The 27,471-nt window shown below is 43.1% G+C and overlaps 1 protein-coding gene across 1 annotated transcript in view; it reads left to right on the top strand.

Annotated features, from left to right (window-relative positions):
* Nucleotides 1-1,077: 1,077 nt before the first annotated feature.
* The window catches only part of PATL1 (PAT1 homolog 1, processing body mRNA decay factor), a 31,250-nt gene continuing 4,856 nt past the window's right edge, over nt 1,078-27,471 (top strand). Inside the window, exons 1-15 of the mRNA XM_049646055.1 lie at nt 1,078-1,827; nt 3,733-3,844; nt 10,928-11,145; nt 11,437-11,517; nt 12,164-12,358; nt 13,289-13,390; nt 14,577-14,666; nt 14,881-15,098; nt 16,902-16,991; nt 19,355-19,535; nt 20,590-20,713; nt 21,174-21,271; nt 21,810-21,869; nt 23,120-23,268; nt 24,546-24,705. Coding sequence (XP_049502012.1) covers nt 1,813-1,827; nt 3,733-3,844; nt 10,928-11,145; nt 11,437-11,517; nt 12,164-12,358; nt 13,289-13,390; nt 14,577-14,666; nt 14,881-15,098; nt 16,902-16,991; nt 19,355-19,535; nt 20,590-20,713; nt 21,174-21,271; nt 21,810-21,869; nt 23,120-23,268; nt 24,546-24,705 — 1,893 coding nt within the window. The 5' untranslated portion in view covers nt 1,078-1,812. The remainder of the gene's footprint in view (nt 1,828-3,732; nt 3,845-10,927; nt 11,146-11,436; nt 11,518-12,163; nt 12,359-13,288; nt 13,391-14,576; nt 14,667-14,880; nt 15,099-16,901; nt 16,992-19,354; nt 19,536-20,589; nt 20,714-21,173; nt 21,272-21,809; nt 21,870-23,119; nt 23,269-24,545; nt 24,706-27,471) is intronic.

The raw sequence follows: 27,471 nt of genomic DNA on the forward strand, positions 1-27,471 counted from the left end.
TGGTTCAGCCAAGAGAGTCATTTCCAACCCCTGGTCTATATAGTACCAATTCCTTTTGGTCACCGTTAAGACTTGCTGTTACCTAGTACTGTGTTGTAGCGATGTTCAGTGCGTGCTTGAAACCCACTTATCATCCTATCCTCCGTCTGCTCCTTTTCCTTAAGGTTCAGGCCTGGCCCATGTAAGCATTTGCTTTTGTTAAATTATCACGGTGATTCAGACACTGGATTTTTGGAATCAGAGAGACCCCAGCTGCCAGCTTTGCCATTTGCCATTGGGTGATTTGGGGCAAATTATTTAACATCCCTAATCCTCAAGTTCCTCACTTGTAAGATAGAGAAAATAATAATAATAATTAATAATAAATACCTCATGGGGTTGGCATAGGAAGGATTTAACGAGATAATCCATATATGGCACCTAGCAGAGTGCCAGACAGATTTCAATCATTATCAGTAGCATTAACATCATCATGCCATCGAACCACTATCGAGTGGGGTAGGTATCATTAAACCCATTTTACAAAGAAATTAAGGCTCAAAAATGTTTAGGTAACTTGCCCTAAATCTGATAGCCAGTGAGTGACAAAGTACCGATTCCCACCCAGAGCTTCTTGTCTCCAAATCCAAAGCGTCCAGGACTCAGGCTCTGATTAATCCAATCACCCTAACAAGTGAGGAATTAATTGACCGTATGCCATTCCTTAGGCGAGGCTGCATTTTCAGACACGCGGAGAAAGGAGTTGCGGAATGCACAGGGATTAATTCTTCGCGGTTCAAGTTTAGTCCTTACGGGAAACGAGAGAGTTCCCCGAGCTCAACGGGTCAACGGGCGGGCCGACAGGGCCCGGGCGGTGCCAGCAGAGGCGGCAAGCCACCAGACTCCGGGAACCAGGGTGTCGCGGCTTATGATCTGGACAAAACTCCTTTTTGGGCTCGATCCGCGCAGGAGGTGGTGTCCCTCGGCGGCGCAGCCGGGCTGGTGCTCCTCGGCCCCGGTGACCTTGCTACCCACGGCCCCGCTGCCCTTTCTGGCTCCCCCGTTCCACGTGCCCGGGGCGCCTGGCGCCTAAAAATATCACCCCGGTTCAACCACCCGGTACATGCCTTCGCTTTTTAAAAACCGGCCGCCGTCATCACCTCGAGACTCATAAATCACAGCCCTGACCTGCTGCGGAGGCAGCGGGTGACGGGGCCCTCAAAGCAGCGACGAATTCAGCCACCTTCGATGACCCGGGCTTTTCGGTCTTTTCCCCCTCCGCTCCGCGCACAGGGCATATCGCGAGGACCGCCCGCCCCACCCTAGCCCCGAAGATCGTGCTGGTCGTTAGAAAAACAGCCCGGGAACCTCCATTTCTCCCAGCTCGGGCTAAACCGGGGACTCTTCAAAGCCATATCCTGTGACAATCACAGGGGTTTTCTCCGCCCCGTCGGTGACGGAAAACTCGTGACTCGGACTTGAGCGCGGGGCGGGCGGAAGGCAGCCGGGGGCGGAGCTGCGAGCCCGGCTCGCGAGGAAGCCCCCGACGGGCGGCGCGTGCGCAGTCGCTCTCCACGGGACCTCCTTCCCGCCGCTGAGACTAGGAAGCGGGACGCCAAATCTGTCCCCGCGCAGCCGCCGCGCCGGGCGCCGAGCGGGGCGGCCGGCCTCCCCGAGGCGCGCCTGTGCACGTTCCCACGCACGCTCCGGCGTACGGCGGCGGCCAGGGGTCGCGAGCCGGTGGAGGACCCGCGCGCGGAGGAGCCCGGCGAGTCAGCGCCTCTTCCCTCCCTCCCCCACTCCCCTCCCCGCTCCCTCCCCCCCTCCCCAAGAATGTTCCGCTACGAGGTGAGCTCTTGCGACCGGAAGTAACCCCTCCCTCCCTCCTGCGCCCCTTTTCGTCTCTCACCCCCTGCGCGTCCGTCCCGCGCCCCTGGAGGAGGAGGGGGCTGGCGGCGGGACAGCCGGGACCGAGTAGAGCGCTTGGGGCCTGGGGTCGCGGGTTTAATCCGAGGGTGGTGAGCAGGCTCCAGGGGGCGGGACTGTCCTATCAGTTGCCGCCGGGAGAGTTGGCCTCTGTTTTGGGGTGGCGAGGGCCCGTTAAGTACTGTATCCAGACCATTCCCCAACCCCCACCCCTAAAGGAGCCGCGGAGGGGAGAGCGTCGCACCCACCGGCTTGAGGAAGAGTCTCCCGGGAAAGCCTAGAAACACGTTTCCCGCCCTGGACCCGGAACCACCTCCCCTCCAGTTACATACCCGTGTGCACTGGCAACCAGCGGGTCAGGGGGTGCCCGGACTTGCCCTTTTCTGGGGCCGAAGACTGTTTACCAAAGAGGGCTCCCCGAGTTGGGAGGGGGCGTGTCCAGCAGAAGTTCCTTCTGGGCGAGTGGGGGGAGACGTGGGTTTGGTGACCATCCCGGGAATGTAGCGACAGTCAAGTTAGCGACAGTCTAACCCGACCGCTAACTCACTGTATGACCTTGAGCAACTCCCAGTCTCTGGACATAAAGTTTCTAGATTTGTAGACTGAAAGGGCTGCTCTAGGTGATCCCTGAGAGCCTCTACAATTGAAAAAAGCAGTGATTTGGCTAAGTGGATCTTTGTGATTTTGAAGGGCGTGCAGCTGGGAGTTGTTTGTGACGTGGAGGCAGTTGTATGCCTGCTTTGTGTAAGTTTGGGAGGGCTTAAGATGGGTGGAATGGCCCTTTGGCCTAACCTTTCCTTCGGGGACAGCCTAGCGAAGAAGTAGCCTGGCAAGGTATGTCACAGACCTGCCTGTTGATAGGTGGTGCTGTGATCCTGAGTCTTTGGACATTGGGGGACACATACACAATAGGAAGGGTTCAAGATGAACTGACTTGATGTAAACATGGAGAGAGATGCTGAGATGCAGGAGGCAGAGTTGTCAAAAGAAAAGAAAACTTGGAAAATAAGTCCGTTGAAAACGGTAGCGGAGGGGGGAAATATTTAAAAGGGAACGGACCTACATGGTTGTGGGAATATCTAGCACTGTGGAGCAGTCCAGAGTCCTTGCCAAATCTCTGCCCCATTTTATCCTCACTGAGGTGTTGTCCCTTTGTTACCACCTAGAGCCTAACACAGAGCCTGAGACACAATAGGTACTTTAGAGGTATGTACTGCGTTAACTAGAATATGACTTGCCCAAGTTTGCACCACTTGTACGAATGGAGCCAGAACTTGAACTCACCGTATCACAGCTTTTCCAGAGTTCTCTTGATTGGGGTTGAAAATTTAGCTTTCTGTTTGATCACCAGAGTTTGGGCCTACAGAAAACAGGATGGAAAATGAACAGAAAACCTTAAAAGGGCATAATGAAATATGGTTGCAAATTTGACGTGAATATGGGAAACCTGATACTTAATGTTGAAAAATATTTGTAAAACTCAAGCAAAATAATAATAAAGTGTGCATCTTCAGCAGTCATTACTACTCTAACCAGTGATGTGAAGAAAGTTGGGGGCCTAATTCCTTAGTTATGCGAAGAAATACCGTTACTAGATTCTTGATGGAGAAACGGAGTGTTTGGGCCAAGAGAAACTGAAAGAAGATGCTGACATCTTCCAATGTCAAGGAAATTGGGCATAGAAAAAATGCTGTCTCTACAAGAGGTCATAATGAAGCTATTCTGATGATGGGGAAGATAAAATGAACATTTTTTTTCAATGACTTTTTCAAATTGTTACTCATGAGTGTGAATTTCATGAATAGTTAATCTCTTCTCTTTTTTTAGTCTTTAGAGGATTGTCCTCTGGACGAAGATGAAGATGCCTTTCAGGGCTTGGGAGAGGAAGATGAAGAGATTGATCAATTCAATGATGATACGTTTGGGTCAGGTGCAGTTGGTAAGTGACAATGTTCTTAGAATGTCATCTTGGTCTCTTGCTCTTTTCAAATGTTCTCTTTTAAGTGCTTTATCTTAGTAGGAGTAACTGCCTTCACAAATTGGGCAAAATATTGCATTCTCGGTCTCAGAATAGTTCAGTCCTCACTGGAAGCATCTACCCCACTCCCTGGGCCTCTTTTTTTTCCTCATATATAAAACCAGATGTTCTCTGAGCCCTGTCCCTTCTGGCTACGTTACCTGTAGCTGTAGGTTGGATGCTAAAAGGAATGCAAATGGTTAGACAAGTAGGCATTTTCTGAAGATCTAAAATAATCCTACAAGAAGGAAATTTTTATTTGTGGAACATGTAACTTTTGGAAAACCAGTTAACTAAGAGAAAACTTGGACTTGAGTGTGTATGTTTTAAAATTCATGGGGCTCCTGGGTGGCTCAGCAGTTAGGTGTCCAACTCATGATTTCAGCTCAGGTCATGATCTCACGTTTCGTGGGTTCAAGCCCTGCATCAGTCTCTGTGCTGGCAGTGTGAGCCTGCTTGGGATTTTTTCTCTCTCTCTTTCTCCCGCTCCCCCTCCTCCCCCTCTCTCTTCTCCCTATCCTTCCCCCCCTTTCTTTCCGCCCCTCCCATGCCTGCTCTCCCTCTCAGAATAAAGAAATAAACTTTTAAAAATAAATACAATGAAATTCAATTAACCAGTGGTATATTGCATGACCCTGCTATTGCCTTATAGTATCTTCAGTAAAATAGGAAGCATTTTATTCCAAGAATTGTGGTGATAGGAAGTCTTCATAAGTTAGAAGAGTGCTGTGCACAGATGAAATTTTCTCATCCCTGGATATGAACATATATTCTAGGAATTGGAAAAGGGTAAAAAACTAAAGAGCCAAACTAAACGTAACATAGCTCAGAGCTATAATTACTAAAATGGGAGACTTAGGGAGCAAGCTTATATGATAAAGTTCGAGAATTAGAGATCTCAGAACAAGTGTACTAATAAAATATACTTTAAAAAAAAATAAATAAGAGTGCAAATATTTTTACTTTAACTGTTGGTGTTGAAAAGTAGCAATAACAGTGTTTCTGTTGGGATGTGTAACTATATGTGATTTCTTTGGAATCAGCATTTCTGTCTATGCAACAAACATTGTTCAAAGTTAAGTAGCAAGAGGAAATTATGCAATAGTGACTAATCTTAAAATGTTGAATATCAAAAACAAATAAGAGATCTTAGAGGTGTGATAATGGTGACTCATTCTGCAGTGACCTAAGTAGCTTGAGTTGATTAAAACTTAGACTACGTTGAATTAACTGGCAAAAATAACAAAGTTTGCTCGTTAGTCGAGGCTTACAGAATTCAGTAGAGATATACAACTGCCACTATCAGGAGCAGCAAGAGAAGTGTCTAAGGTAGAAGCAAGACGGATTACAGGAGGAAACCAAAGACCATTTGGATTATAGCCATAGTTTAGGAGATGAGATCGGCCAAGAGAAGGACAATGTCAAAGATGCTGTTCTCTCTCCATGGAGATCACCGAAGAAGAGAGGTAGGATAGAATTGCAAATGAACTGATGTGAATTGCAAATTGTATGTGGAAGTTCCTTTAGTGTATAACCTATAGGACACAATAGAAGTTACAAGCATTGTGTGCTTGTTTCTGGAACTCCTTTTCTCTTAAAGTATTGTACTGATTGTTACCATTTTTCAGCAAATGCGTCACTATTAAATGAAGTTGATGGAATTGACTGACAGATGTTACATTAAGATGAAACAGCATAGTAATAAGCCCTCAGTTTTGAACCCCGACAGAAGAGAAATAATCTTGCCTCTTCTCGTTGACTTCCAGCGTGCTGTGGGCAATCTTTTTCTGCTTCTCCGTTCCTCACAAGTTGAGGGAAATGTTTCCTTAGTGTGCAGAACTGTATTTTTTTGTATGATGGAAAAAAAGAAAAGCACACACATGTTGAAAAAGCCCCTAGGGTTACACAGTAAAAGAACGGGTAGTAAAAAGTAAAGGCAGGGAAATAGCAACATATGGTTAGCCCAGTTTGTACCTGAGGGCATAAGTGATTAAGAAAGACTTTCCTTGTTCATCAAAGTTTATAATGGAGAAGAGATTTCTAGGGGTGCTTGGGTGGCCCAGTCAGTTTAGCATCTGACTGTTGACTCCGGCCCAGGTCATGATCCAACAATTTGTGAGTGCAAACCTCTCCCATCAGGCTCTGTGCTGATGGCACGGAGCTTGCTTGGGATTCTCTCTCTACGCCCCTCCCCTGCTTGCATGCATGCGTGCTCGCTCGCTCTCTCTCTCTCTCAAAATAAACATTAGAAAAAGAGATTTCCAAATATGAGCCCTCTCCTTTAGGAGTATGATATATTTGTATTAAAGTTAAAATCATAATTCTTTATGATATCTTGATATAAATATTACACAGATTTATTTTAAAAAATTGCTAAGTCAACCTGTGATTTGTTTAATACACTTGTACAGGTGGTATAAAGAATTTAAACTAGGAGGGGCGCCTGGGTGGCTCAGTCGGTTAAGCATCCAACTTTGGCTCAGGTCATGATCTCACTGCTAGTGGTTCGAGCCCTGCATGGGGCTCTGTACTGACAGCTCAGAGCCTGCAGCCTGTTATGGATTCTATGTCTCCTTCTCTTTGCCCCTCCCCTGTTCACGTTCTGTCTCAATCAATCAATCTCTCTCCCTGTAAACTAAATAAAAATTAAGAAAAAAAATTTAAGAATTTAAACCAGGAGGTAAAATGTCAGACCTCTGACATATGTTATGAGTTGATGGTTTTTAACTCAAGGAGTGAGTGTCTTGAATGATACTTGTTAGTACAGTAGTTATTTTAAGTCACTGGCTGCAAATGCTCTGATGTCACCTTTCCCTAAGAAACTAGTGCTTGTCTTCTGCATGGAAAAATATTTACATCATCTTAAAGCAGTAAATGGCCACAGTAATCTTAACTCATCCTCTAAAAATAAAAGTTGACACTTACAAAGTACTTATTGTCTGCTGGGCACCACTATAAATGTTGTGTATATATATTATTAATCCTCACAAGAACCTTGTTCATTTGAACAAATGAGGAAGCAAAGTGTGAGAGAGGTTAAGTAACTATAAATGCAATCAGTGTAAACTACCAGTTAGGTTTAAAGTTGGTGAGGAATCTTTGGGAATCTCCTGCCTCTACTTGGAAAGGCTCCCCATTCTTTCCACTTCCCTTTAATTGATAGCTGTTAAAATCTTTAGGGACTTAAGTTGCCTTAACATTAACTCACCTGTATTTCCTTTTCATTTTGTTTTTATTCAAAAATATTCCAGAGACAGACGGCAGCCCGGAATTCAGTAACCCACATCTGGGTATAGATTAATTAGTTAACAGAAAACAGATACTTCTTTTTTCTTCATTTCTCTGGTATTCTTTTGTCTAGCCTTTATGATTTTGACCATTGTAGATTGAGGTCAAGTGTTGGCATATATACGTAACTTTATTTTTAGGTCATTTGAAAAAGATATGAGTGAGGTATCCTCTTCTAGTAAGGGCATGTGATCTCTTGACATATTGCTTCACTTGACTTTTCACAAGAGCAAGGAAGATCCAAAATAAAGATGACAGTATTCTGTGGCATAGATTTCTTTATTTACATGTTTGAAACAGTGACAGTCCATTCACAACAAAGCCATTCTCACAGAATATGGCTATTTAACCAGTGCTTTTAAAATGTATTATTAAGGACAAATACACTGTTTGTCTTTGGTAGGATCTGGTAATCCTAGTAAACATGAGTATGGGAGGTGGTGAATGAAAACAACTCAAGTTAGAATTCTTCTGCATTAGGATCTGTCTGCTAACAAATTAGCTTCTTAAACTGGGGAGATAAATGTTAAAAAAAATCCCCCAACTGAGGATTGTATAGAGTCCTCATCTTTTGGCATCCCCGAGTTAGTAACATTGCAAAAAACAATCCTTTAAAAACTTGCTCAGCTTACTCTTCCTTAGCAAAGATGACACAAATATTAATGTCGCAACTGATTTTTAATTACATTCATCTTTAAGAATATTTTTCTGGGTAACTGATAATACTATAATTTTCATCTAAAGTGAATTTTTTTCTTTACCACAAGTAGTATATTCAGATATACCACAGTGCTCAAAGGCTAGACAGTGGTTCTGATCATACCAAATTGTACATCTGGAAGTCTCCCTTCCCTTGCTTTTTGCATCACTAGTGTTAGGTGATGCATTGTTATATAATAAAAATAGCAAATTTTAAATGTTTATAATCTGACCCTACAAGGGACTTTGCTGCTGACTTAGTAAATATTTGCGTAAGACGTTAAGATCTGTGGTGCCCCCTTCAGCAGCACGTATACTAAGATATTAAGATCTGTGTAACACTCATTACAGTGTTAATTGTTACATTGAAAATTTGCAAATAATCCAAATTTCCATCAGCAAGCAATCAATTAAATTAGTATATCAATAGGATAGAATCTTATACAGGTGTTAAAAAGAATGAGCTAATATTATCAGTAGTCATATACATGTGTGTGTGCATGAAAAGCTGTACAGGATGTATTGCTTAAATACAAAGAAACAAGGGGCACCTGGGTGGCTCAGTCCGTTAAGCATCCAACTTTGGCCCCGGTCGTGATCTCATGGCTTGTGAGTTTGGGCCCCGTGTTGGTCTCTGTGCTGACAGCTTAGTGCTTGGAGCCTGCTTGGGATTCTGTGTCTCCCTCTCTCTCTGCCCCTCCCCTGCTCATGCTCTGTCTCTCTCTCTCTCTCTCTCTGTCTCTATCTCAAAAATAAATAAACATTAAAACAAATTTTTAATAAAAAAATACAAAGAAACAAGTTAAACTTTATAGTTTGCATCTAAAAAACTTAACGTACCTGTAGAGTTCTGGGGAACTCTATAAAAGTAACAGATTTGTGTGATGTTTCAATTATTTATTTACTTTAGATCTTTATTCATTTTTGAGAGAGAGAGAGAGAGAGACAGAGTGTGAGTGGGGAGAGGCAGAGAGAGGGGGAGACACAGAATCTGAAGCAGGCTCCAGGCTCTGAACTGTCAACCCAGATCCCGATGCGAGGCTCGAACTCATAGACCGCAACATCATGACCTGAGCCGAAGTCAGACACTTAACTGACTGAGCCATCCAGGCATCCCAATGACCCAGGCGCCCCAATGTTTAAATTTTTTAATAAACATGTATTTTCTTTGTAAGCAGAGGGAAAAAAAAGATAATTTTAACATGAGCCCCTCAGAAAATTATCAGTAAATCTAACTAAATCTTTTTTTTTTTTTAAGTGGCTACCATTTATTATACCCTTATTGTATATCAGGCACCTTTGTTTTTTCTTGTTATAGTGCCTTTAGTTCTTCCTTCCCTCTTTCTTTTAATGAGGTGTAAAGAAAAGTCATGTGGAAGGATTGCCATGGAGGACACTTGCAGAATCCTGTGTTTCTAATGTTAGTTATAAAGAGAATTACCTGTTACCCTTTCTGTTGAATTTTATGGGACATAAAAACAAAAACTAAAGTAAGAAGATGTATATGAATACGTGAGTTTTTTGTGTTTGAAAGTCTTCCATGTTTAGATGAGGTGAAGGCAGCATTAAGACGAAAAGATTGTTTAGGGAAAGCTTCCATGAGGAGGGGAAAGATAACCTGAATTTTAGTACTGAAAAGAACATAATAGTGAATAGAGCTTTTACGGTGGAAGCAGAATGGAGGGATGAGGTTGAGGAGCATTGGAGACCGAGTGATGGAAACAGGGTCTAGTTTATAGAGAAGGGTGAAGGGTTCTGAAAATTTGTGTCTGTGCTGCAGCAGGACTCAAAAATAATGCTGTGTGGGCATAAAAAGAGAAGAAAACCTAGTGCCAGTGCCACAGACTGTATAGTGTCCAGGAATAGCAGAGACGTTGTTAAAATGGAAGAGGACGGGACCCAGGTCCAAGTCACCATCACCTTTGCCCTGACGTGTGCAGTAGTCACCTGGTAGGCCTCCAGGCTTCCAATATTTCCGCTCCTTTCCCCCCCCCCCCCCCAAATCCCCAATGTGTTCTCAGTACAGCAGCCAGAGTATCTCTTTCAAAAAGTCAAGCCACATCAAAACCTCCAGGGTCCCCCCTCCCCCCTTTCAGTCAGAGTGGCCCAAAAGGCCCAGAAGGAGCTCCCTCCTGCTGCCTATCTGGCCTCATTTTTTTCCTCTCAGCTCTTTCCCCTTGATCATTCTAATCCAAACACAGTCCTTGCTGTCTCTCAGAATCATCAGTCATCTTAAGTCCTTCCTACGGACTGTCCCTCTGTCTGGAACACTCTTCTCCCAGCTATCCATATGGCTAACTACCTTACTCTTGAATCTTTGCTCAGACGTCACTCTCACAATGACAGGTACCTGTGACTACCCTCTTTAATGTTTTCAAACTGCTGCTTTTCCTCTACACTCCTACAGGGCTTCATTTTCTGATATAGTGTTGAATGTACTTAATCAATACATTTATTGTCTGTTCTGTCTCTTCCCTCCCTGAAGGAGTGCTGCAGGAGGGCTGGGTCTTTGTTTTATACACTGATCTGTCCCATGTGCCTAAAACCGTACTTAACCGCATTAATAGGTGCTCAATGAATATTAATCGAATGAAATGAATGGATTTGAGAGCTTGTAAAGAGGATGGCAGTTATAACCTAAAAGAAAGCATAGGCTAATGCAGTGAGTTTTAACTTTCCTTTTTTGCCTGAAATGTCATAGAATGTCAAAACCAGCAGGATGTCATGTACATCCCTATCACCAGTTTAGAAATTGTTTTCGGAATAGAGTTTGGATGCCACTGATAACGTATTCAACTATTACTCTAAGTGCTCGAACTTTATTGCTGGTATGATGTTATTTGTCCTTAGTGAAAAGCCCACTCTTATGTACCTCTCAGTTTAAACCGTAGTTCATGTCTCTAAGTGGACATTTACTGTCTTCTGAAGTTAGAATTGTTCATTTGGTTCCCAGAAGAATTTCATGAAACTTTTTAGTCCCAGTACGAACTGTGTTTCTTCCTTACGATTTCCTTCTAGATGATGACTGGCAGGAAGCACATGAGCGCCTGGCTGAACTGGAAGAGAAGCTCCCAGCGGCAGTTAATGAACAAACGGGCAATGGAGAAAGGGATGAGATGGACTTGCTGGGTGACCATGAGGAGAATCTGGCAGAAAGGCTCAGTAAGATGGTGATTGAGAATGAGCTAGAAGATCCAGCTATCATGAGGGCAGTGCAGACCAGGCCAGTCCTGCAAGTGAGTAAGCTACTGTGATTTGAGAACTATAGCAGACTGGTGATTGAGGTGAAGTATTGAGCTTTGCCATATTGTTTCATCCCAAGAGACTTACCTGTATCTTAAAAATTGGTAACGTAGTTCCTGATTGTAGCAGTCGAAGGTAGGGAATAATGTATATTCTGGAACGCTGTGATTTCGTATCCTCAAGCAGTTGAGACTCTCTTGGGACCTTGTTCACCAAAAGCAGTTAAATGCCCAGAAAGCCCACACCATTCCAGACTTTGTGTATGTGTTTTCCTTTTTTGTTAGCCCCAACCAGGGAGTCTCAATTCCAGCATCTGGGATGGATCTGAAGTTCTGAGGCGAATCCGAGGACCACTGCTAACTCAGGTATTAAGCGTTTTCTCTTTACACAAATTCCTAGCATCCGCAGATTCCAGGTTGGCTCCTGTTGTCACCCTTTCCTTACCAAAACAACGTACAGATGTGTGTCCTGTGCTGTTATGATGCTGATTACTCAACCTAGCACTCGGAGCTGTCTCTGTTGATCATACACTTCTCAGCCTCCGTGGCTGTGCTCACTTTACCGTGCTTTAGTTTGAAAAGGTTGAAAGGGAGCCATTAGAACTCAAATTTGTTAGCTTACGATTCGATTACTTCAGTCATTTCTAGGCAAAACTGTGGGGATGGAGAACAGATGAGTGTTTGCCAGTGGTTGGGGGTGTTGGGAGGGATCAACTAAGGGACAATACAACAGAAGTTTGGGGGTGACAAAACTACTGTGCTTCGTGATTGTGGTGGTAGATCCATGACTCCGTGCATTTCTCAAAATTCAGAGGACTGACTGTATACCAAAGAGTGAATGTTACTGGATGTGAAATAGAAATCAAACTTAAAAATAATTTCTCAAGATGTTTTTGGCATCTGTATGGATTATTAAAACATTTTAAGTTGGCTATCAGCTAATTTTCTCTTCTCTCTCTCTCTCTCTCTCGCTCTTTTTTTTTTTTTTTTTTTTAACTATTTCCTTAATTAGGAAATGCCTACAGTGTCTGTATTAGAATATGCCCTGCCTCAGAGGCCCCCACAGGGCCCAGAAGATGATCGGGACCTTTCTGAGCGTGCTTTGCCGCGGCGGTCCACGTCACCTGTCATCGGGAGCCCTCCTGTTAGAGCCGTCCCCATAGGCACCCCACCTAAGCAGATGGCTGTACCCAGCTTCAGCCAACAGGTACCTCTCATTAACAGGCACTCAGCCCAGGATATTGGGAATCTGGGCAAAATTATTTGGGAAAATGGCGATGCCGGGAGGAGGGTGGACGTTTGGGGTAGGCATTAGAGTAGAAAGAGAAGTAGCCAATTAGAGAAGTTAGTACAAACAAGAGACACATTCCCTAATGCCCTTTCCTGGTGCTGCTCCTGGTGCTGCTGCCTATTAAGTGGGGGAGAAAAAGGGTAGTTAAGCACATTTAGCATCTATATCCTTTTCAGAGTGTTTTGCTGGCTGCCCAAAACATTGGCAGAGAGGTAACTGAAAGCTGGGGGGAGTGGGAACACACAGCATTGTCCACATCCCTTTTTACCTTTAAGATATCCCTGCTTTCCCTAGAGCCTGTGCAGTCCTGTTCCATAGACTTTCCTCCACCTGAAACCAGCAGCTGAAAAGGAAGGCCAATTTGGAAGGTATGGGGGGAGGGTGGTGTTGGTATGGCCTAGTTAGGCTCAGTATCCTATGAAACGGTGGAGTCACAATGTATCACAAAAGAGCTGAGCATGGCGGCCATATCACAGGGGCTTCAGAATAGGACTTAGTTAATCCTCCAGCTTTCTTATCATTCCTTCTCCCTCGCTGCTACCAAAATATATCCTCTTGCAGAGAATTTGCAAGTCAGAATATCTGCTGGTACCTCCCTCAGATAGCATGGAAGGGTGGGGATAACTGGAGAATTAGCTAAATCTTCAGTTGCAAGTGGCACGTTGCTTGATGTTTATGAGAGGAAGTAACCAAAGGTTCTTCTGTGAACCCACAGCCATAGCAATTTGCTTAGAAGTAGGGCTTTGCATTAAGTTCGCGTGTCTACCGGTACTTGAGGGGAGGGGGTGTAGGTGGAGGAAAAACTGACTTCATTGAGTGTAGTTGTGTATATGTTTGTCCTGATAGATCCTGTGTCCGAAGCCTGTCCATGTCCGGCCCCCGATGCCACCGCGCTATCCTGCTCCCTACAGTGAGAGGGCGTCCCCAAACCAGCTCTGCAGTGTCCCGGTATGTCCTTCTACAATCTCGTGAAAGCACGCAGCATGTAGTTTCTGAGCGCTACTCATATATAGGTAGCTCCTAAATAATGCACGCTTTTCATAATCTCCGTGCTTGAATTTCTAGATCTTACGGTCCCCAGGTAAGTAGACCTGGTTCATCGCGTTGTTTCCTACCTGAACTTTTTTGTATCTTTGAAAGTCCAAACTTGGCCTGGCCTGCTATTTCAGTCCCTATCCTTTTTCAAAGTCACTTCCTTTTTCAAGTTACATGAGTGTCGTGCTTCGTGATTTCTTTTTCTTTTTCTTTTTATTTTTTTTATAAATTTTTTTTAATTTTTTTTTTTTTTTTTTTTTTTTTTTTTTTTTGAGACAGAGCATGAGCAGGGGAGGAGCAGAGTCCAAAGCAGAATCACAAATTCACAGAATCCAAAGCAGGCTCCAGGCTCTGAGCTGTCAGCAGAGAGCCCGATGCAGGGCTCGAACTCACGGACCGTGAGATCATGACCTGAGCCAAAGTCGGATGCCCAACCAACTGAGCCACCAGGCGCCCCTTTATTTTTATTTTTAATGTTTGTTTATTTTTTTATTTTTATTTTTTTACATTTATTTATTTTTGAGAAACAGACAAAAGCATGAGCGGGGGAGGGGCAGAGAGAGAAGGAGACACAGAATCTGAAGCAGGCTCTAGGCTCTGAGCAAGCGGTCAGCACGGAGCCTGATGCGGGGCTCGAGCCCACGAACTGTGAGATCATGACCTGAGCTGAAGTCGGACGCTCACCCGACTGAGCCACCCAGGCGCCCCTAATGTTTGTTTATTTTTGAGAGAGACAGAGCATGAGTGGGGGAGGGGCAGAGAGAGAGAGGGAGACACAAGGGAGACACAGAATCCGAAGCGGCTCCAGGCTCTGGGTGTCAGCACAGAGCCCCACCTGGGGTTCCAACTCATGTATTGCAAGATCATGACCTGAGCTGAAGTCGGATGCTTGACCAGCTGAGCCACCCAGCTGCCCCATCGTGCTTTCTGATTTCTAGCATTGCTCTCTTTTGTATTCCTTCCATGGGTAGCTTGACTATACAGTTTGAGCATTTTTATATCCAAGTTTATTCAGCATTCCTGCCGAATTCTTTGTTATATTGATTTACCTGTTTCGCAGAAAGCATATAACTTTTTGTCTTTTTTTTTCCCCCCTTAGAACTCTTCCCTGCTGGGTCACCCTTTCCCTCCTAGTGTTCCTCCTGTCCTCAGCCCCCTCCAGAGAGCACAGCTTCTGGGAGGAGCACAGGTAAGGCTATGATTAGCCCAGCTCACGAAGAGCTCTCTTACTTTCTTGACATTCACTAGATGATGTCCCTCTTTGCCATTAATCAGTCTCTACTGCCTCCCAATTTTCCCTACACTTTATTCAAACAAACTTATTGATGGAAATCGTATTCACTTTTGTAAAAGCAAGAGGACTTGCTGATGAACTAAATCTGAGATCTTGTCCCTCTTTCTAGCTGCCGCCTGGACGGATGTCTCCCAGCCAGTTTGCACGGGTCCCTGGATTTGTTGGTAGTCCGCTTGCCGCCATGAATCCCAAGTTGCTGCAAGGGCGAGTGGGGCAGGTGCTGCCCCCAGCGCCGGGCTTCCGTGCCTTCTTTAGTGCTGCACCCCCCGCCCCACCGCCTCCCCAGCAGCACTCCCCCGGCCCAGGGCCTCACCTGCAAAACCTAAGGTGTGCAAACACAGGCCACTGTTGATCTGTCATAGTCATTGAGGCTTAGTGTTACAATACAGAGGGCTCATGATGTTTGCAAGGGGTGGGTTTTGAGATGTTCTTGTGTCCTCAACTTGCCAAATACAGAAATGTTTGACAGCCTCCAGGCATTCTTCCAAATTAGCATTTCCCTAAAGTCACATGCTTCCTGTGTATATTTGCACCTTGCTGGTTAATCACCTCTTTTATTTCTTCTAACCTGCCTCAGGTCTCACTTTATATCCATTTTACAAACACTCGGACATACGCACAAAGTGCTTATGGCTTAACAAGAATTACCGTATGTTAGAGAACAGAGATATAATACAGATGCTAATCTGAGTGCTAGCTAGGTTCTAGCTAGCTCGCTTCTGCTCTGGTTTTATAACAGGGGTTCAAGTTCCTGCTTCTAGGGAAATTATGTTTTATTACATACTGTATCATATCAGGATTCCTCAGAGAAACAATCTTTAAGATATATATACACACACACACGCATGTATATATATATATATGTATATATATGTATATGCGTGTATATCTTCATAAAGAAAAGATTTATTTTAAGGAATGGCTAAGGAAATCCATAGAGCAGGCTAGCAGAGTGGAAATTCAGATAAGAGTTGAATTTGCAGTTGAGTCTGAAATTTGTAGGACAGGCTGGCAGGTTAGAAACTCAGGCAGTTCACTAACTTAGATTTAACTTAGATTTAAATATAATTAAAAAATTAAAAAACAAAAACTCAGGCAGGACTTCTGTGTTCCAGTCTTGAGGCAAAATTCCTTCTTGTCTGGGAAATACCAGTTTTGCTCTTAATGCCTTCAACTGGTTAGGGGAGGCCCACCCACATTTTCAAAGGTCATCTTTTTTCTTAATTAAGATTTTTAACTATTTTGAGAGAATGTGTGAGCAGGGTAGGGAAAGAGAGAGAAGGAGAGAGATAAACCCAAGCCAGCTCCACACTGACAGTGCAGAGCCCAACATGGGGTTCGACCCACAGAACTGCAATATTGTGATTGGAGCTGAAATCAAGTTGGATGCTTAACCAACTAAGCCACTCAGACGCCCCCTGTTGATTAATTCTTAATTAATCACGTCTACAAAATACTTTCATAGCAGCATCTAGATTAGTGTGTGACCAGAAAACAGCTGGGTACCATAGCCTGTAGCCAAGTTGACATAAATTGATAGTCACACATGTATTTTCTTCTTTTTTCTTTCTTTCTTTCTTTCTTTCTTTTTTTTTTTTTTTTTTTGGCAGCAATTATTTGTTTGCTTGTTTATTTTTGGTGTGGAATGCTAGGGGGTTATTTTATTTTTTTAATTTAATTTATTTTTTAGTTTACATCCAAGTTAGCATATAGTGCAATAATGATTTCAGGAGTAGATTCCAGTGGTTCATCCCCTGTGTTTAATATCCAGTGCTCATTCCAACAAGTGTCTTCCTTAATCACGTATATTTTCAATGTCTCTCCCAAAGATTTGAAAATAAGCACGTTAAATCTTTTAAGAGACTTCTGTTAACAGGAGGGAGAAGAAAAATAGTTACACTATTTACTGCTAATTCACTCAGATTTTATGATCCTCTTCTTAAGAGTTGAGAATTAATCTCTGTAGAAGACATGTAAGAACACAGTTGTCTTTTCCTTCTGAAAGATCTGAGAATAGACTTGAACATTACCTTGGGTGGACATGTATGAAGTTACCCTGTACTGACAACATTCTCTAAAATTTCAAGTCATCAGAACAGTAGAATTGGAAACCTTACTCTTTTTTCTCAGGTCTCAGGCCCCGATGTTTAGACCAGACACAACTCACCTCCATCCCCAGCACCGTCGGCTCTTGCATCAGAGGCAGCAGCAGAACAGAAAGTAAGTACTCATCCTGCTCCTTTGTGGTTTTTTAACTCAGCTTGTAGTTTTGACAGTGCTACTAATTTTATGTTTATTTATTAATTTTAGAACGAGTGGAGGAGGGACAGAGAGAGGGAGGGAGGGAGGGAGAGAGAATCCCAAGCAGGCTGTCCACGTCCAGCATGGAGCCCACTGTAGGGTGGAACCCACAAACCATGAGATCATGACCTGAGCCGAAATTGGTCGCTTAACCAACCAAGCCACCCAGGCATCCCCATCAGAAACACAATTTAGATCTGATTTTTTTTTTTTAGTCATTTTATACTCCTTACCAAGTTCTTACCATACTCTTAACTACCTTTTGTTTATAATCTCAGCTCAGAGGTAACTTTGAAACATAATGGCTAGCCTTAACTTCAGTCTTCAGTAAAACCAAGTCACTCTATTTTTGCCTGTAATTTAATCTCACTCACAAATATAACTGTGTATTTATATAGGCAGCCCTGGCTATAGAGCAGACACTGTGGTAGGTTTTGAGGATTAAAAGAAAAACAGGACATGTCAGAGTCCTGACTTCACAGACCTGGTGCTCTATGATCATTCATATACAGAAAATAAGAAAAGTAAACATAACTTTGAGGTTTCTTTAACCTTCAGTTTTGTGGTTCTGTTTGTGTAATTCCTTCTCACTTTCAAAGAAGCTCTAGGATACTTTCAGCAGGGGAAAACAATAGAGGCTCTTAAAATAAGACATGAAAAGGGCACACCTTAAAGGAAAAGATTAATACATTTGACTGTGTGAAAATATGAAACTTGTAGTGCCTGTAGTTAACAGTATGGTTTTACATGCTTGAGATTTGTTAAGAGGGTGGATCTCATTCATGTGGAATGTCTTGCCACCAAAAAACAACAACAACAACAACAAAAAAAAAGCAGTGGGAGATCCAGAAACCCTGGTGGGTATCGGATACATCTGTTACCCCACGTGTGGTGATGGTGTCGAAAGGGTTCGTGCGTGTCCAGATGTACAAAATTATAGATGTTAAATACGCACAGTTGTGTATCAGTCATACCTTAGTAAAGCTGATATGATTTTGCTCATATGTGGAATTTAAGAAACAAAACAAACGAACAGAGGAAAAAAGAGACAGACTCAGAATTCTAGAAAACAGACTGGTGGTGTCCAGAGGGGAGGTGGGCAGGGGGCTGGGGGAAGTAGAGGTTGGGGATTAAGGAGAGCACTTGTCGTGACGAGCACAGAGTAACATGTGGAACTGTTGAACATCGTATCAGACACCTGAAAGTCAAAAACAAAGAAAAGATTTCAAGCCCACTTGTAATCAGGAAAATACAGATTAAAATTAGATAACCATTTTACATCATCAGATAAGCAAAATTTGAAATGTCTCAACACTCGTTGTTGGCAAGAATGTTGGTTTTACAGCCTCTTGTGAGAGAGTTTGGTAGTAAATAATAAGGTTGAAAATGTGGATACACTACAACCTAGCAGTTCTCCTTTTTGGTATACACCTGGGTATGCTGTCGACATGGATGAAGAAGGTGATGTTGAATTAGAAGAAACTTATCCAGTACCATTTATGTAAAACTTAAAGGCACAGAGAATAATACTGTATAATATTTAAGGATGGACACACAAGCAGTAAGTCTTAAAAACATTTCAGGGAGAGTTCTCACCACGTCAGGATGGTGGTTCCTCTGGGAAGGGAGGGAAGCTGGAAACCAGGGTCCAGACGGGGTTCAAGAGGGCCTTCAACTGTGAATGTTGTGACAGTATGTTACTTAAATGTTCCTGCGTAAAACTCTATATAGAGCTTCTTAGAACTAAGCACGGTCTGTCCCCTTTTCAACCGGGAGAGCCTCTCACTATTCACTAAAAGGTTTCTATATATGCAAGTTTGGGCAATTTTTTTTTTCCCACTAAGTCTTGGTGGTGGATAAGTGAATGTTTATTGTGGGCTTTTCTCTATATTTGAAGTATTTCATGATTTTCAACAAGTTAAAAAAGAAGTGTATAGACTGGGAGTCAGTTGGCCTGTGTTTCACATCTCCTCGGCCTCAGTTTGTTGTCTTCAGTGGAGAAAATAAAACTCCCCACTTGTTAGGGTTCTTGTAGGGCTTAAGCAGAAGGCCACGGGTGAGAGGGCTTAGCACATGGTGAGGCACTCTGATCTCCGTTACTTCCCTCAGTGTGTGTTGCGTAGCTCTTTCTTCTCAGATTCCGGCAAGACTCAGTTCTCCTTTTTTAACAAAAGCAAAGTGGCATCTTTTTTTTTTAACTTGGCCTGGTTTGTTCCCATATTGTTATGAGACCCAAGGAATGCCCTGACTTGGAGTGAATGAGCCCTGTGTTTGTTTTTCAGTCAGCATCGGAGTCTTAACGGTGCAGGAGATAGAGGAAGTCACCGGAGCAGCCATCAGGACCATCTCCGAAAGGACCCCTACGCCAACCTCATGCTGCAGCGAGAGAAAGACTGGGTCTCTAAAATTCAGATGATGCAGCTACAGAGCACTGACCCCTACCTGGACGATTTTTATTACCAAGTAAGTGACCGACCAGTCCCTCACTCTGACGAAGGCACTCGTGGAAGTCTGGTAGACTTAAATACTGACAAATTTTTCTTTGGAGGTAGTTTTCAGGGGGTTAGGAACTACCTAAACATATTCTGTCCTCTTTTCAAACAGGAGAGCCTCTCACTATTCACTAAAAGGTTCCTGTATATGCTTTTAATTTCTTACAGAGGCTTTCACACCCAGTGTCTTGAAATAGTTCTTTCAGTTAAGGATATTGGCAGTCTGGACGCCTGGATGGCTTAGTTGGTTAAGCATCTGACTCTTTTTCTTTTTTTCCAATGTTTAATTTGAGAGAGAGAGGGAGACAGAGGATCCAAAGCAGGCTCTGTGCTGACAACAGAGAGCCCGACGTGGGGCTTGAACCCACAAACTGCAAGGTCGTGATCTGAGCTGAAGTTGGATGCACAACCGACTGAGCCACCCAGGCGTCCCTAAGCATCAGACTCTTGATTTCAGCTCAGGTCATGATCCCAGGGTCTTGGGATTAAGCCCCATGTCAGGGCTCTGCACTGACAGCACGGAGCCTCCTTGTGATTTTCTGCCTCCCTTTCTCTCTCAAAAATAAATAAACCTAAAAAACAAGAATTTTGGCAGCCTGCGGTGCCTGAGCAGCTCAGTTGGTTGAGTGTCTGACTCTTGATTTCAGCTCATGATCCCAGGGTCATGGGAACAAGCCCTACGTGGGGCTCTGCACTGAGTTTGGAGCCTGCTTAAGATCTCTCTCTCCCCCTCTACTACTCTCCCCTGCTTTCTCCCTCCCTCTCTCTCTCAAAAAATTAAAAACTAAATAAAGTTAAATCAAACTTTATAAAGAAGGTATTGGAGGTCTAAAGATATTTCCATTGATAATTAGCTTTTCTGAAGGCTGGAACTTTTTGAGAAGGAAACATCTAGCGGTCTAGCAAAAATTAAAGATCAATACACCTAAAGAGTTCAGGTTGTTAACTGCCGCTGGCATAATTATGTAAAGAGCAGCCATACTCTGGGCTTATGTTGCAACTGAAATCACCTTCTCGTGTGATAGAATTACTTTGAAAAACTGGAGAAACTGTCAGCTGCTGAAGAAGTGCAAGGTGAAGGCCCTAAAAAGGAGCGTACCAAGCTCATTACCCCTCAGGTGGCCAAACTGGAGCACGCCTATAAGCCAGGTAAGTCCTTATCCCTCGGTCCGTATTAGAAGACATTTGACATGCTGCTGATACGATAAAATATAAACAGCCGTGTAGATGGCTGGATATAGGGCTGTTCGAAACTCATTCATCAAGGACTGTTGTCCTTACGTGCAGAGGGCAGCCTTTTCTGCAGCATGGCGTGAGTGGTTCAGCAGATGCACTTGTAGATCCTTTAAGACTTGAGATTGCGTAACTTTTTCAGATGTGTTATAATTTCTGGTATCCCTATATAATAAAAGGGAAATACTTCAGAGTGTCATTGTTATTAACAACCCCAAAATGGGAAAAGATCGATTTTAATAAGAAATCACGTTAGATATGTAGGTTTTTGTATCGAATTGTCAGGCTGTGAGGAAAGACCAGAGAACATAAAGGTCTTTGGAAGCAGCCCACCTGCACCGCTGACTTCCTTTTTGGAAATGTTTTGTCTTTGCAGTGCAGTTTGAGGGCTCTCTGGGAAAGCTCACTGTCTCTAGTGTGAATAATCCCCGAAAGATGATCGATGCTGTTGTGACATCTCGGAGTGAGGATGACGTAAGTGTCAGCAGAATTGTGCGGGTCGTCCCTACTGTTCTGGAGGTCATTGTGGAATGGACTCATGCATAATGGAGTCGGTTGTTGTCTAACCAGGAGCGTCCTACCTGGCATGTCCTGGCTTTCTGGTTTCCTGCACAGGGGCTGAGATCTAACACCTTCACCTCTAAGGCAGCCAGGCAGGACGGGGGCGGCAGGAGTCTTTAACCTGGGTAACTGGCTGCAAACAGCATCAGCTATCTAGTGCAGTTCTTAAGATTACCATTTTCTATGTGCTCTTAAGATTTTCCTGGGATTATCTTCATCTTTACTGTATCCTACCATTACCTTTTGCCCGTCTGTAAATTCAGTTTAATCATTTGTGTGGGTTAGTTCATTCAGTTCTGTGACCTTTGTCCAGTTAGTGTTGTTTTAGATTATTAACTTTGGAAGAGTTAGGATTCTCTTACGGTATTGTCACAAATGGAACTATATGTACACACTTAGGAGGTTGTTTTTAACAGAGGTAAACAGTTCACACTGTCTTGTCTTTTTTTAGGAGACAAAAGAAAAACAGGTTCGGGACAAGAGACGAAAAACCCTGGTCATAATTGAGAAAGTAAGTTTTAAAATCTGTTGCTGTCGTTCGTTTCAAATACGGAACTCGCAAATGTATGTGTTCGCGAGAAGTGAAAAGTAGGGAGTGGTGTCCTGTGATTGCAGTTAATGAATATATTCTTCTTACACACCTGCTGTGTACCCGAGCGCACTAGAAAAGAGTGTGCTGCACCTCACAGAAAGAACACTGCTACAATCAGAAGTACCGGGATTTGTTCACACTTGTTCAGTTAACCGCTGAGTGTTTTAGTTAGGTCACCTTCTAAGAAAATGGGAATAAAAATTATGTGGTTCCACCTGTGAATCAATGTAGTTAATTAAGTCAGTCCACATGTATTTACTGGGTACGCCCTGGGTGCTGGGCACTGGGCTGGATGCTAAGAACAGAGTAAGTAGAACCGTGTAGGCAATTAAGTCGTTAAGCGTAAACACCCTGTTGCAACACCATGGCATAACCGGCCTGCGATTCACATCTTCTCCATTTCTAGCTGAGCCTGTGACTTGAGGCAAGCTGCTTAACCTTTCTGTGCTGTGCTCGTTTTCTTCATCTATAAAAATGGAGCTGGTAATAGTCTCTCTCTCACTGGGCTGTGGAGAATATTTGGTGAATGAGTACATGCAAAGTGCCTAGCACAGTGCCTGGTATCCAGTAGTAAAGTGATTGCTGTGTTTATTAATATGGGGCATCACTTGGAGCAGTGATAAACATCATTTATGTTAGTTAGAATGCCGTTCTTGCTGCTGTAACATTGGCAAAGTGTGCAGTCATTCACTATGGATACCTCCTGGGTTAGAGGTCACGGAGGGACAGCAGAGGGGCGCCTGGGTGGCTCAGTCGGTTAAGCGGCTGACTTCGGCTCAGGTCGTGATTTCACGGTCCGTGAGTTCGAGCCCCGAGTCGGGCTCTGTGCTGACAGCTCAGAGCCTGGAGCCTGTTTCAGATTCTGTGTCTCCCTCTCTCTGACCCTCCCCCATTCATGCTCTGTCTCTCTCTCTCTGTCTCAAAAATAAATAAACGTTAAAAAAAAATAAAAATAAAAAAAAAAACTAAAGGAGGGACAGCAGACAGGAATTCTTTAAGTTACTGCACTATGTTTTTCTGGATTTAAAAGAGCACTTTTTTCCTCTCAGTCTTACTACAATTAGTTTTCAGTCTTCTGTCTTTACGTGGGGGTCCTAAACTGTGAAACTGTTTATCTAATACTCTGATCCTGACCCAGCATGCTGTGGCCTGCTTTGTGTTTCACTCAGACCTATAGTTTACTCCTTGATGTGGAGGATTATGAAAGGCGGTATCTCCTAAGTCTAGAAGAAGAGCGACCTGCCCTGGCGGATGAAAGAAAGCACAAAATTTGTTGCATGTATGACAACTTAAGGGGGAAATTGCCTGGACAAGAGAGGTAAGAATTGTACACTTGGAGGGACACATGAGGCCAGCTGGAGTCCTCACTCGGCTGACCTGAGCTTTCCACATTTCTGTATTTTGGCTGACCTTCCTTACCATCTCAGGAAGCTCAGAGTGTATCCTTCCAGCCTGACTCAAATGCCATGTCATATAAAGCATTTCATAATCCTTCCCAGCCAGGAAAAAGAAAATCTCTTTATTCTGGATTCATATATTCAACACCCATCTATTCACTGTCTGCTGGGCACTGGAGACGTAGTGGGGAACATGGTTTGGTTTCTATGAGCCTACGAATTGTACTTGCTTTATGCTTTATTTTAGCATGTTCATGCTTGTAATCTTTGTGTATTATTTTATCTACTGAGATGAAAAGTATAGACATTTATATTTATACTTCCTTGGGATTTCCATAGAATATGCACATGCTATGGAAGGCAGTCAGTCTTCCAGTGGGGACTAAGCTCCTTAATATATCTATCTATTTTTCTGTATCTGTCTCTTCTGCCCAGGATCTTGCTAACAGTAACTGTTTTATAAACCCTAAGTGTGTGTTTGATGAATGCAAGAGGACTCTGTCCTGATAACTCCATTTCCCTTTGCTCATTGAAGAGAATTGATGATTCTTCTAAGCCAGGACATACACAAACCAGAACATAAGAATAAGTACCTTCTTTTGAACACACCTTTTCTGGAGTGTGTTGACAAGCAACTGGTTGAATAAATGTGGGTTTGTCCATAGTTGGGAACATTAGGCAGTCATCAAATCGATGTAACTGAAGTATATTTATTTACATGGAAAAATGTCACAAGAATTTGTTGAGTGAAAAAAGTAACACAGTCATATGAATTCTATGGAGTCATTTTTTTAATGAAAAAATATACAGCAAAAAGGTTCTTAAAAAATGATAACAGTACTAATAAAATTGACTCTGAAATGAATGCTTTGATATCCTTTTTGCTTACGTAGGTTTTCAGATTTTGCTGTATTATGTTGTTTGTAAAGTTACATAAACGTAAAGGAAATCGATGCCTGTAGTTCGACCACGTCTTTTTAACATACATTTGTGTAGTGATGATTTTCTGTGCTTGTGAAACTTGAAAAATTACTTCTTATTATTTGGTTGAGAGTTGGAGAAGTAATTCTGTCTTGTGGCACAGTTCATTGTAGGGTAAAAATGAGTACAGTATATTTGTTCAGTAACATGTAAGCAGAGAAGAGGGGTGTCTCGCACTGTTCTTGCTGACCTAAGTTAGCATTTCCTTCCCCTGCAGGCCAAGTGATGACCACTTTGTGCAGATCATGTGTATCCGAAAAGGGAAGAGAATGGTTGCCCGTATTCTTCCTTTCCTCTCCACAGAGCAAGCAGCTGACATTCTCATGACAACAGCCAGGAATCTCCCTTGCCTTATCAAGAAGGATGCCCAAGATGAGGTGATGATCCCCCATGTGGGACTTCTTTCCTTTGGGTCTTCACAGTTGATAAGAGCTCTAGAATCCAAATTGCTTCTCCTCTCCTCTCCCCTTTTCTGTAGTTTTGTCTAACCTTTGGCAGTAGGATTTGATTATTTAAAGCAAAACTTTACTCCAGGCCTATATTCTTGATCCCATTTTTTTCCTCCAACAGAGCAATTTCCTAAACTGAGGAAAGCAAAAAATCCCATTTTATTTGATGCAGTTGCAAAACTGTGTTGCGTATCAGAATTTCTTAGGAAGCGGATAATTTAGCTCTACTCCAAACATGCTGAACCAGAATTTACAGAAGAAAGATCAGGGCTTTTGTATCTATAACGAGAGTCCCCAGGTAAATCTGATGCTCATGAAAATTTGCACTTACGGTCTTGGTTACTTTGCTGGATATAAAGCATCACTCACTGGCTGTTATCAAGACTGAACGTTCGCCTGTAGCCTTAGTTGAATGGTATCCCACAGGAATCAAGCCAGTGCTTATAACTAATAATTGTCACGATCTAAACTAGGCTGGAATTTGCAGCACTTGGGTGGCTCAGTCGGTTAAGCATCCGACTTCAGCTCAGGTCATGATCTCGCGGTTCATGGGTTCAAGCCCTGTGTTAGGCTCTGTACTGATGGCTCAGAGCCTGGACCCTGCTTCAGATTGTCTCCTTCTCTCTCTGCCCCTCCCCCCGCTCGCACTGTCTCTCTCCGTCAAAAAATGAACGAACATTACAAATTTAAACTAGGCTGGAATTTGAAACATGATTTTGAAGTTTAGAAGCTAACTGTTGGTAAGAAAGAATTGCTTTCTTGTTCTTGTCGTAACACTCGAAAGATTAACAATATTTAGAATAGTCTTAAGTTCAGAGCAAGAAATTGATAAAGGCAGCATAAAGGGAAATCATTACCAAGTGTGAGGTTCAGAATGTTAGAATTTATGAGAGTGAGCCTGTTACAATAGACTGCGAGTTGATTAAGAACAATCTGGTGTTGGTCCACAGAAAACATGATGCCAGGATACCCTGTAAGTGGTATGGCATGAAAGAGTTGAACATTACTTCTCCTGAAGTAATAATAATAACTCCTTCTGAGTTGAAAAATTCCTTGTGAAGTTGCAGCACCTGCAGAAGAAAGTAATGCCAAGTGGAGCCTTCATCATCAAGAACCACTAGTGAAGTGGGATGAGACAGACACATTTTTTAAGGATTTCAAGAAGGAAAAACGGAGTGAAGTTTAAGGAGTTGAGGTTTATCTTTGAAAAAGCAAGACTAAAGCAACAGCTCCCTTGACAGCTTATAGATTGTTCTAGGCCGTGAGGCGGGCACTCAGTCTTAGAGGAACTCATCAGTGGAGACAAGTTTGGGAGAGCTTTATTCATTCAGTAAATATTGAACGCCTGTGTGAACCAGGCACTATTTTAGGTCCCAGAAATACAGCACCTAGAGCTAGGTGCTGGGAGCTAGGAATTCAAAGATGCTTGCTTGAGTGGAGGTACCTGCTGAGCAGGAAAACTTGGTTAACTGCAGAGGTAGAGTTTTTACCTATATGCACTAGAGTCCTAGGCCACTTTTCCAAATACCATTTCTTGAAGTAATAACTAGCAGGTCCGCAGCACAAAATATACAAGGTAATCCTGGAATATCTCATGCCAGAAAGTAAGGAAGCTAAAAGATTACTGGGGTCCCATGTAAAATTGCACAAACCAAACCGAAGGGGCTCCTGTTGGCCAAAAATGGGATAATTTGCATCAGAAAGAGAAAGTACGGCAATGGATTGAAATACATTAAAGATTTTTCATTCAATGAGTTCATAATAATACCAAAAAATATATTAATCACCTTCGGAGATTGCTAGGCCATCCAGAACTCATTATTCTGAGAATGGGTAAACTTTGAAAGAGAATCAAACCTTTATCTTGCCTTTCCATCACAACCAAGTATCACGGTAACCAGAAAGTTGATAACAGAAGGTTCTTCATAGAAGAATCTCAGCTAATAAATGCAAAAGAAATGATGAAATTAGAAGATCACCGCTTTACAACCCCTAACAACATAGCCAGTCAGTCTGGACAGCAGTGCCTACTGGTGCAAAAGGCATTAGATAACAGGTGGATGGGAAACTTTACAGTGGTTGGGGCAGGAGCAGACATCTGATCACTAAGGGGGGGGGGGGCACCCACACACTGTGCTTCTTAACATGATGCAGGAGAAGGCACACACGTTTTCTTGCCCTCGTCTTCCCACCCCCCTCCAGGGAACTTAAACCTGATTTAATCAAACCTCTGATTCTAACCATTGGTTTTTATCGGAAAGACAGAGGCTAGTAGAAGCTGTTAAGTGACCTCACAGAGGTACAAGTAGCCAAATCCAAACTATGGGACAGATAACTCAGTGTCTTCAACAACTAAATAACAAGACGAGATGGGCAGTGGGCAAAGGACCTATTCACAGATTTATTTTTCTTTTCTTTTCTTTTCTTTTCTTTTCTTTTCTTTTCTTTTCTTTTCTTTCCCTTTCCTTTCCCTTTCCTTTCCCTTTCCTTTCCCTTTCCTTTCCCTTTCCTTCTTTTGAGAACACAAGCAATGGAGCGGGCACAGAGCCCAATTGAGGGCTCAAACTCAAGAGCCCATGAGATCATGACCTGAGCCAAAATCAATAGTCAGACCCTCCTGAGCCATCAAGGTGCCCCCCGTTCACAGATTTTAAAAGCCTTACCAGCCAGATGCAATGTGTGGGTCTTGTTGGA

This window comes from Panthera uncia, chromosome D1 (assembly GCF_023721935.1).
Source record: "Panthera uncia isolate 11264 chromosome D1, Puncia_PCG_1.0, whole genome shotgun sequence".
Classification (NCBI taxonomy): Eukaryota; Metazoa; Chordata; class Mammalia; order Carnivora; family Felidae; genus Panthera; species Panthera uncia.